This window comes from Ammodytes marinus (genome assembly GCF_949987685.1).
Source record: "Ammodytes marinus genome assembly, chromosome: 13".
Lineage (NCBI taxonomy): Eukaryota > Metazoa > Chordata > Actinopteri > Uranoscopiformes > Ammodytidae > Ammodytes > Ammodytes marinus.
Window position 1 is genome coordinate 19,855,603 of NC_137217.1, and position 11,637 is coordinate 19,867,239.

At 44.5% G+C, this 11,637-nt stretch overlaps 1 protein-coding gene across 1 annotated transcript in view; it reads right to left on the reverse strand.

The window, feature by feature from the left end:
* efna4 (ephrin A4) overlaps window positions 1–10,334 on the reverse strand; it is a 34,040-nt gene extending 23,706 nt beyond the window's left edge. Inside the window, exon 1 of the mRNA XM_080040321.1 lies at window positions 9,786–10,334. Within this exon, the coding sequence (XP_079896447.1) occupies window positions 9,786–9,910 (125 nt within the window). The 5' untranslated portion in view covers window positions 9,911–10,334. The remainder of the gene's footprint in view (window positions 1–9,785) is intronic.
* Between the last annotated feature and the right edge of the window lie 1,303 nt (window positions 10,335–11,637).

Sequence of the window (11,637 nt, forward strand, 5' to 3'; positions counted from 1 at the left end):
ATGGTCAGCAGAAGGCAAGCAGGCTAGTTTGCCTTGTAGTCTTAGTCCCGTCCAGTGTTTTTGGCGTTGTCTGTGTTTTATTGCCAGCAGGGCTGCGCGACAGTTAGTGGGTGGGAGTGTGAACTCGACTCCGTCTTCCACCAAGGTGGCAGTGACGGCGATGTCCCCACTAGTAACCACTGATTCGGATGGGGCTACACACACACACACACACACACACACACACACACACACACACACACACACACACGCCTAAATGGGGTGTTATTCCTACTCAGGCCCAAAGCAGCCGTGTGTGATAGTTGTGTATGCAGGCAGGACGAAGTTACTATTGGTGGTTGTGCGTGTGCGTGTGTGTGTGCGACTCTGTACTACACCTGTTTACACGCGTGCTGGGGAGTGGGGGGAGGAGCTTGTGACAGTGATAGTAATACCTGATGACATACCTTTCTTCCTTCTCTCCATCTCACCTCATCCGTCCATCCCTAGGGGTCTTCCCGAGCTGTTTTGGGAGTTGAAATCTGTTGACTCTTTCCCTACCATCCTCTCCCTAAAGCATTCTCCATCCCTCACTCCCTCCACTGCAGGTCTAATGTTTTTACAATCTCAAGGGGCAGAGAGGGAGTGTGTATATTCATAGGTGGTGTGTGTGCGTGTGCTTGTGCATGTGTCTGCCAGCCCACAAAGAAACAGAGAAAGGGGAATGTACTGTATGCGTTTCACATAACCTGGGGCTGTGCTGCCATACTTCTGGGAGGCAAAACCAAAATAATATTAGTTTTTGTTCTACCTTGGAAATAAAAAAAACTCTCCCAAAAAAAATCATACTGCAAAATATCTATGTAAACATTTCTCATGTGATCCGTCCCCTCTGGAAATCACAAAGCATGGGATAAAAAGTATTTTTCTAAGTCTAGTCAACTGGGAATATTTCTGTGAAATAGTTACCTGAAGCCGTCTCTATCAGTACTTCTACGAGAAGGTAATTCTGATAAGTACAATCCTTTTATAAGAAGGTGTCATACACAAAGGTATACACCCACTTTACACACACGCTCACACCCCTTCAAGTACTTTTTTATCTAAGTGTCTCTTTGTTGTGTCTAGATAAAGTGTAGAGAGGAGCGGTGCCTTCTGGCAGGTTTATTAGTCCATAAAGTTTGTTCTGGTGTGTGAAGACGGCCGCTTATCTGTCCTCTACGGCTTCTTAATACACACACCCTATCGCTCAGCACACATTCTACTGCAACCTACACAAGACATGGCAACCCCATGTGCTCGTTCGCTAGACAGGTGGCTTTTAAATGGCCATCACAAGACGTAAACCTGAATACAAATCGATAAACAGATACCAACAAAGCTGGTAGGTCAGAGATAGCAGCGGGCAGATTCTAGCCATGTATTCTCTGCTTTTCACTATTTGAGGATTTCTTTTTTTTACATTTCCTAGAGTGAGTGCAGGCCTGTTATAGCCTCTGACTTATTTTTGTCCTAAAAGTACTTTTTGTCACGTAAATATTATATTGGGTACTTCATGCACATTTTCAATATTTTTTCAACTACACACAAAAAACGTCTCTATTTTTTTTTTTAAAAAGGAAGTTGCTGACTGGAACAACTGTCGAACAAAGAACTGTGAGAACTACAGTTCAATCCTGTAACTAGACTTGCTGTTTAAATTCAGTCAACACTGCATCATGGAAGGACAACAAATAGAAGCATGTCACTCACATTGACACTTTCTTTAGACCCGGGCACGCAAATATGTTTCTTATGATTTACCGATCTGACTGGCTCCATAACTGCTACACACAAGATGCACTTTGGGGCACTTAAACTCATCAGCCACTTTATTAGGTACACCTGATCATATCTTGTAAAAACAAAAAGTTAATCTTCCAATCACATGGTAGCAACTCAATGCATTTAGACGTGGTCAAGACAATGTATTGAAGTCAAACCGAGCATCAGAATGGGGAAGAAAGGGGGTTAAAGAAAGTGACTTTGAACGTGGCATGGTTGATGGTGCACGGCAGGATGGATACATACTTTCATGTTGTTTACGCCAAATTCTGAACCTGCCATCTGAATGTCACAACTGAAATCGAGACTAATCAGACCAGGCATGATTTTTCAATCTTCTATTGTCCAATATTGGGAATCCTGTGAGAATTGTAGCCTCAGTTTCCTGTTTTTAGCTGACAGGAGTGACAACCGGTGGGGTCTTTTGTTGCTGTAGCCCATCTGCTTCAAGGTTGGTCATGTTTTGCGTTTAGAGGTGGTATTCTGCATACCCTGGTTGTAACGAGTGGTTATTTGAGTTACTGTTGCCTTTCTATCATCTCGAACCAGTATGCCCATCCTCCACTGACCTCTGACTTCAACAAGGCATTTTGCATCCACACAAATGCCGCTCACTGGGTATTTTTTCTTTTTCGGGCCATTCTCTGTAAACCCTAGAGATGGTTGTGCGTGAAAATCCCAGTAGACCAGCAGTTTCTGAAATACTCAGACCAGCCCTTCTGACACCCTCAACATTGCTATGTTCCAAGTCACTTAAACCCCCATTCTTCCCCATCCTGTTGCTCGGTTTTAACTTCAATAAGTTGTCCCGTCCAGGTCTACATGCCTAAATGCAGAGTTTCTGCCATGTGATTGGCTGATAAGTTATATGTGTTAACAAGAAAATTAACCGCTGTACCTAATAAAGTGGCCGGTCAATGTATATGATAATACAAAAAAGTAGGATCGATTTGTTCAGAACTATCACATGGATCAAGTGACCGAAACACATGTAAATCAACCCACAGACGCAAACTGAGACTTATCAATGTATGTTTTATGAGCTAAATAGACGTTCCCATCCAACAGTGCATACGGATGAAGGATAAATACGGCAGCTATTGTACGGTCATAGAGGATCTATGACAACAACAACAAAAACAAGGCATTACAAATCACCTTTGGAGAAACTGTCCTAAAGCACCTGAGGTATGATGGCAAACATGTCTCGTTGCCTTTCCTGGCAGCGAGCACCTTGTATGGTACAATAATCCAGGTTTCTCTGCTGCAGCCCTTTTGCTCCGCCCAGGTCAATACTAATTCAATTTCAGTCTCAGGGAATTCCCAGGTTGCCTCTTTTGGCAGGATTTCTGAGCTGAGTGGAAAAGGGAGCATTGCGCGAGGTTATATGTACGTGAGTGTGTGTCTCCTGGTTTCTGAGTGCACATGTAGGCCTATGTTTGTGTGAAAATCTAAACGCGCACATTGGCTTTACAACAAGCAGATTGTGTTATTTTGGGGAGGCAGCTTAACTTGATAGTGTCCCACTTTTTGAGGATACATATTCTCAAGCCACGATTTAATTGCTGTTTTGTGTGTCAAGAAAATACACAGTCGGTCTGACATCTACAACAAAAGGCAGCTCATTGTGTGCCGTGCCACGAACAAATGAATGAATGAATGAATGTGCTCCCGCTCAGTGCTCACCAACAGCCCCTAACCACCATAACCGACCTCTTCACACACGTACGGCACGGCAGCCATTTTGTGCCAAAAGCCAGAGTCTGAGCCAAGCGAGCGACAGAACCTCATTTCATTCAGCAGCTGTTCCGCCCCACACGGACAAATTTTCACAATGCAACTTATCACGGCTTAATGCGACCTAATATTGATGTATGTGTGTACACAGAGAAACAGGGCGGCGTGCGCTGAGAAATTGGGAAAAGAGACGGGCCCATATGCAGTCTAGCGATAGTGCATGAAGCCGGGCGATAATATCTGGCTGTTAAATTGGTATCGATTGACTAAATATCCTGACCGGGACTAGAGAGCCGCTGTCCTTTCATGCTTGTACACCATGTCTGCTCCGACGGCTCCAAGCTGCACTGTGACTATCTGATCCATTTTAATACAGACATCCTCACCGCTAGGCCTCTGCCTAAACCTCATTTTCAACACAGTGTGCTTGAGTCTTCCTGTGTGTGTGTGTGTGTGTGTGTGTGTGTGTGTGGGTGTATTTTCAATTCTGTGGAAAAGATTATTTTCCTTGAGCAACCCTTTTATGTGGGTTTCATTCTTGGTTATAATGCTATACTAAACAGAAAAATTGCGGATTTGTGATTTAATATTGATATACACATATGAAGGCAGGTGGTGTCAGTGGGTGGTAACCTGTCTCCCTTGAAATACTTCACAAAATAAGGCTACGTGACACTTTCGAGCAAAAAAACATAGTTGCACAATACTTTATCTGCACGCCTAACCCTAACCCACACCTTAAAAAAAAGGAGGCCAACCATCCAAAGGCAACAGCACGCCTTTTTCCAGGCAAACACTTTAGTCACACCTAAAATCAACTAACGAGTGGAAACAAAACAATGACCTATTTAGACGAGAGGCCGGCACAGCAGTTGGTAAATGTTCCCACTGCCGGACACCTCTGGCTGGAACTGAGGGTTTGTTTTGTCACTTTCATTACTTTCTGGGAGCGGAAGAGAAAAAAACATGAATCATGTGCGAGATCACAAATGAACCAAGAACTTTGGAGTGTTATAATAGGGCTGGGTATCCTGGTGCATTTCTGGGTTTTGTTTTTTTCCCCACAACTTGAAATTTATCACTCTCCCATCTCTTCTCAAAGGAAACAAAAGAGTTCCCTCTTGTGCAAAGCAAGCAGGTCAGTTCCACACACACACACACACACACACACACACACACACACACACACACACACACACACACACACACACACACACACACACACACACACACACACACACACACACACACACACACACACACACACACACACACACACACACACACACACACACACCTCTAACAAGGCTACATGTTCCACTGAAATGAATTTCAGCCAACAACAATGGCAGAAAATGCCAATTCACTGGCTTACAAATCACTTACAATCACTGCCGCACATTGTTTTCCGACAGAGATGAAGGAGCTTCAGTGTAAACACAGTTAACTCATCTACAGTTTGCCCTAAGATAATGCACTCAATACCACAAACAGACAAAGCACATTTACAAAGACAGATAAAAAGGCACACAATCACATACACACCAAACACACACACCTCTAGATCTACTCAGACCACAGCGTGCGAGACAATAGGCATTGACAAAGAAAGATACATAAGGGAGAGAGATATAGGTACAGGTAGATGACAGATGCAGAGGGAGAGAAAGAGAGAGAGAGAGATGTGATAGAGAGAGGAGGGGGAGGGCTGGGTGGGCAGCTTTGTTAGCAGGACAGGGAATAAAGCGGTAATTACCTCACTGTGGGTTTGTTGATTATAGTTCAGCCAGGTTCTCCATGTTAATCATTTACCAGGGGAAGACAGAGATTAGTACAGAGACAGACACAGAGAGGAGAGATAGCAGACTGTGAGGGAAATGTATTCATTTGCACCGAGCGAGCACACACACAATAATACACACACACACACACACACACACACACACACACACACACACACACACACACACACACACACACACACACACACACACACACACACACACACACACACACACACACACACACACACACACACACACACACACACACACACACAAAGTCATTATTTAAAAAAAATAAAGAGGCAGATCAGTCTAGAAGTGCAATAATCTAACTGGCAAGATACAAATACTGTCTGCTTTTCCCTCTACTGTACAGTATACTATGTCTGTATACTGTGTGTGTGTGTGTGTGTCTGTACGTGTGTGAAGGTATGGTATGCAGAATATGATTTACTCTGGTATTTAAACGAGATCATTCATGAGTGCACACACACACACACACACACACACACACACACACACACACACACACACACACACACACACACACACACACACACACACACACACACACACACACACACACACACACACACACACACACACACACACACACACACACACACACACACACACACACACACACACACACACACACACACAGAGGGAAATGATGCATACACAGAGCAGAGATTACATGGTAGTCTTATGAGCGGTGCTTTCAATAAAGATACAGAAAACCAATACAAATATTCATCACCTCACGCGCCGTTTAAACATGCTTCACTGCCTTGGAGCTCGCCCTGAGCTTTAGTCAGAGGAGGGGAAGGAGACACAAACGGGGGGAGAGAGAGGGAGAGACAGTTCAGGAGGGGTCTGGACTGGTCCTGCTGATGGTCTAAATGCCTTAAGGTCTGTGTCCAAACTTGCAGAGTGAGCTCAAGTGTGGACAAGAGGACAAAAAGGGTAAGGTGCGTTGGTTTTAACATGCCTACTGTGCACATTTAATTTCTGTGTACATGTTGTTACACTATTTTCTCCAATTAACACCGAGCTCCAAAAAGGGATGGAAGCCGCGGCCCAGAGGAACTGTTGCATCAAGTTTCCCTGCTGCCATGTTGCGTGAGAGGGAAAGCAGGGAGTAGGTGTGTGTGTGAGCCAAGAACAAGGGTAAGTCATAGGGACAAGGAAATGGAGTAGATCATTAAAGGGTTCAGGTATGGGTGACGTTTATTCTTGTTACAAGTATATGATGGCCGGGAGGAAAAAAAGAGAAAAAGGTACTTTCAGCACATTAAGTTTTGGTGATCTGAGTAAACTTTCTGACAGATCCGGAAAGAGTTTATGAGGATGAATGTAGCACAAGAAGCAGGCACTGTTGTGCCAGCAAACAGGCTGGTCAACTTATTTGTTTTTTAAGCACACCACTGTCCAGAAGAGGGGCCTAATAAACCAGTATGAGCTCGCTACGAAGGGGGAGAGCTGAGGTACACTGCAAGCACAGTAGCACACACACGCACACACACACACGCACACGCACACGCACACGCACACGCACACGCACACGCACACGCACACGCACACGCACACACACACGCACACACACACACACACACACACACACACACACACACACACACACACACACACACACACACACACACACACACACACACACACACACACAGCACTCTGGTTATAATACTTTTAACTGCTCCAGGAAGTAAAAAAACTATTCCTCTTCTAATAAGGAACTATCGCTCTGAGAGAAAAAGCGGTAATAAAAGCGAGAACGATCGTAAACTCTCTTCATGAAATCGTAAAGAAAAAGGGGGCAATCGAACCACTTGAGCCTCACAATGAAAGAGGCCCGGGTTTTCTGATTCTGCGATGTTCAACGCTGACCATGCAGTCAGTCTATCACTCCCCTTTCAGAGCTCCCATTTTTCAAATCTGGAGGGTGCTAAAACTTGCGCCAGTTTAAGTGTTTGGCTGAGCCTTTGTGTTACAGCCATATTAGCCGGCGAAGAACAAAGCAACAAGGCCCTTTGGTCTCCGCTCCAATGCCCCTGCTTCATTAAAACCATAAATCTAGACTTCCAAAGGAAAGATGATGGCCAGAGAATGTCTTCTGTCATCCATATTAAGGGGCCCGTTCGCTCCCTTGCCACCGTTATGTTATACGAGCTGAGCCTTTAATGTAACAGCCTCTTCAGCTGGTTATTTTCCAGTGGCAGAGATGCATGACTATAAACTGGCCCACACAATTATTTGCTGTTCTAGCTATCACAACAATGCAACGTCTCCAACAATGTACAAAGAAGGATGACCTAATGGAAATGTAGATTATTTTACTATATTCCCAACAGATATGAGCAGCTTTAAAGGAGATATATTCACTGTATATTAGACATTAAAGTTTAGAGGTGGAGTCAGCCATTCTGGAGGACCTGCTGGTTTACAGAGGTCAGGCTGTGTATTTACACTGGATTTTTTTTCAGCACACTCAGTATACGGATAGGGTAGCAGGTCATGACGAGATACTCCAGAATCGCCGACTCCACCTTTAAGCCTAATTTTCTTCCATGATAACACAGTCGACAAATAGACAGAAAGCCAAATGTGGCTATATTGGGGTCTAGATTGCAATATACCACAGCATAGAGTGCAGTACTGGACCCTGCAGTGCATCGCCAAGCCGACAAAAGCACCGCTCTCCTGTTCCCTGGCCAGGCTACATTCACAGGCATCGGGACAACCTGGCTGGCTGGCAGCTAATAGAAAATATGGTATGGGAAAATGACTGTAGCTCAACTAATCACATCGCCAATATCCATCACTCGGCAGGAGGGAACCATCGTGGTAGACAAAAGAGGCGAATAGGGCAGGGGGGGTTGGGTGGTGGGTGTAGATAAAATGTAACAAGAGAGGTAATGGAGAGAAGAGAGGAGAGGAGAGGAGAGGAGAGGAGAGGAGAGGAGAGGAGAGGAGAGGAGAGAGTCCTAGCTGTCGTAAACCCAGGGGATTGTGGACCAGGTTGAAGCATCCCGGCATGGCTGATAGCTTTGTGATTGGGTGGTGCTGCTGATGAGAGTGATTCTCTGCCACAGTGGGTTATACCCCTCCGCCCGCGATGCTGATGGCATTGTGATTGTGTGCTGTTGCTAGCCCAATGTGTGTCCGTGCTGCCATGCACAGGCTGTGTGACCAGTCATCCCTAAAAACCTCTGGGGAACAACAAGGTGCTTCTCCTTAATCTTCACGGGGGCACATTTCTGTCAGATCCTAATTAAAAAAAGGACTGGGTTTTTTAACAGCATGGAGTGGACACACTGACTGCATACAATGGCTGACTCCAGTGCTGCTGGATGAGTCCTGCAAGACCTGACAAAAGGAGGAGCCTTTGGGGAAATTTCTTACTCCCAGGGGTTGCTTTTTTTCTGACACATTTTGTGCATCCTGTAGATGTTAAAATACAAGAAAGAAAACTGCGGCTGACAAAGTGGTCCCTGTGGCCAACAGCTATTAAGTAAAAAAAAAATAGAATTTATTATTCTCTAAATAAGCTGGTGAGAGCGAGAGCGAGAGAGAGAGAGAGAGAGAGAGAGAGAGAGAGAGAGAGAGAGAGAGAGAGAGGCTATTTTAGGCTGCATAGCCATACTGAGGCTACTACTGGTCTAGCAGGTCTTCCCCCCCTCAACCCTTCAATTAGCCAGGACTCGAACACCTGGATCAGCAGGTGGGCCTGTCTGCCTGGCTAATGGCCCCAATCAGCCCATTACACACACACACACCCTATTACCCAACTACATTTTCAGTAGCACTTCAGCCTTTAATATACACATGTGTCTCCCTCAGAATGCTATCTAGGACACCACTCAGAACATGCACTTAAGAAGAAGAAACCATTACGCGTGGCGTTCTATAAGTAACATAATCATCACTATCTCCAAAAGACAGTGGCCAGTGAAAGCCAGTAGTCATTTTGATAAAGATAACTAAAGCTGCAGGAGAAGGTGAGATCAGGCCACTATAGTTCCACTGTATCCCCTGAGTTTAGGCTTCCCTATTCCACTCAAAAACCCATCTGACAGCTTTAGGGTTATTGTAGGTTTTAGGTCAACATGCCTGCTCTGCAGCCCTTTTCAGTAAGGTAGGCTATTGACCTAAACACAAGGACATGATCTGCTACATAGCACAGATTCTTTAAAGCAACCCAAAGTCTGACTCATTTAGTAGGAATTGCTGTGTGGTCGTTGTGCAACAGAGTGGCAGCAGTGCAAGTTCAGACCAGCTATTAATTCTAAGAATGAAACACAGTGTGCTCTTGACATCAAACTTTAATTTGGCCCGCAGTGAGGGAGTGAAGGAGTAGCGCAGGGGAAACAAATCCAAAGAAAGTGTTGTCTTTTTAAATAAAACCAATCAACGTTTATAAGCGCACAGTTGTTTTCCCCTCACCTTGTGTTTGTAGAATTCCAATACACCACGTGTCTTTTGGCTACGGTAGCTGAAATGATGTTTAAGAGGAAAATAGTTGTTTTCCAGGCAGGCATAGCTCCCGGTGTCCACTCTGGGGAGCCCATCCTGGAAGGCTCAGCGCCCGGTTGGTTGGGAGTGGCGTGCAAATCAGGTGAGGAGACCCCGCACACACACACACACACACACACTTGGTCGGTACGTGAACAACTTTCTCCCTGCTTCACCACCAACTCCAGAACTGACTCAGACTGCTATCGTCATTGGCGGCTGCTGCAGTTTGTCATGATGCATAAAGATAAATTACAGTGGCGCGCGCAAGATAAAAAAAAGGGTTAAATCACAGGGTTCAGAGTGGAAGGTGAGATCTACCACAATGAAAAGTTCCTGAGAGTTTGTCCATCGAATGCATGGCAGGTTTGGATATCTCTTTATAGAAAATAATAGACAAAAAAATAATTAAAAAAAATTAGACCAATCGTGAGTTTAAAAGGTCAGGCTTACGAGTGTATCTTACAGTACTGGATCCAGCTATCAATTCAGACTGCCAGCTGGTTTGGCAGCAACAGGCTGCGGAGCGCTGGAAGGGCGGGTCCGCCTCAGATGAGGGCGGTGCCGGAGTAAACTTTGGGCCAATCAGCCGCCAAGGGTGTGGTGATGTAGGATACTGTGGCGCAAAGTGAAATCCTTGTGAGGTGCGCCGACTGCTGTGGAGAGACAATATGCGTCTATAAACTAAAAAAGGCAGTAGTCAGGTCAGTGCTCCAGCATTCTCTTTTCTCCCATCTGACATGACTGAAAGAAAAACTGTTCACTTCACTCCACTCCCTGCTAAACTTTTATTATACAGTGCTGTTTGAAAGTTTGTGAACCCCTTGAGCATTTTGGAATTTTATTGTGTTTAACCATTCATTTTTATCAATACAAGTATTTTTTTATATGAAATAACAGATGTTTGTTTATCAATTCAACATTTTTCGTTTCCAGAAATCAATGGGCCAAACTGATCGATGAAATAGACCAATGTAATGAGAGATCTTTAGGGAAGAAATTGGGTGGCACTAGATAAAATAGAGATAAAACCAGGTCAGTTTAGGCTCACCAAAGTGAACCCATATAGGTCGGACATGCCAAAAGGGAAAACAATCTCAGAGGATCAGGAATAGAGTTGTGATGCTGCACATTTGTCTGGGGACAGCTATAAATTAATTTAAAAAAAGTTTGAGCTCCATCGGTCCACCGTGAGGCAGATCATCTACAAATGGAGAGCTTTAAGAGTGACTGAACATCTGCCTAGAAGTGGAATTCCTTCAAAACTATCCACAAGCACCACAAAAAAAGTGATTTTTCAGTTAAAAGCCAACCCAAACATTACGTCTAGTGATTTGCAGACCTATCTTGCAGCATCTGGGACAGATGTGCATGGTTCCACAATAAGGAGAACACACAGTAAACATGGCTTTCATGGGAGGGTTGCTGAAGAAGCCTCTGCTCTCAAAAAAGAACAAAACTGCTTGTCACAACTTTGCCAGAGAGCACCTGGAGATACCTGAAGTCTTATTCTGTGGACAGATTATTCCAAAATGTAACTGTTTGGTCATAACCAAAACCACCATGTTTGGGCAAAAACGCAACTCTGCCTACCACCAAGATAACCTTCTCCCAAGTGAAGAATGGTGGTGGCAAATGGTCTGCAAATCTCCAGATGTTATGTTTGGGTTGGCTTCTACCAGAAAAATCACTTTTCTTGTGGCGCTTGAGGATATTTTTGAAGGAAGTCCACTTCTAGGCAGATGTTAAGTCATTCTTAAAGCTCTCAATTTGTAGATGATTT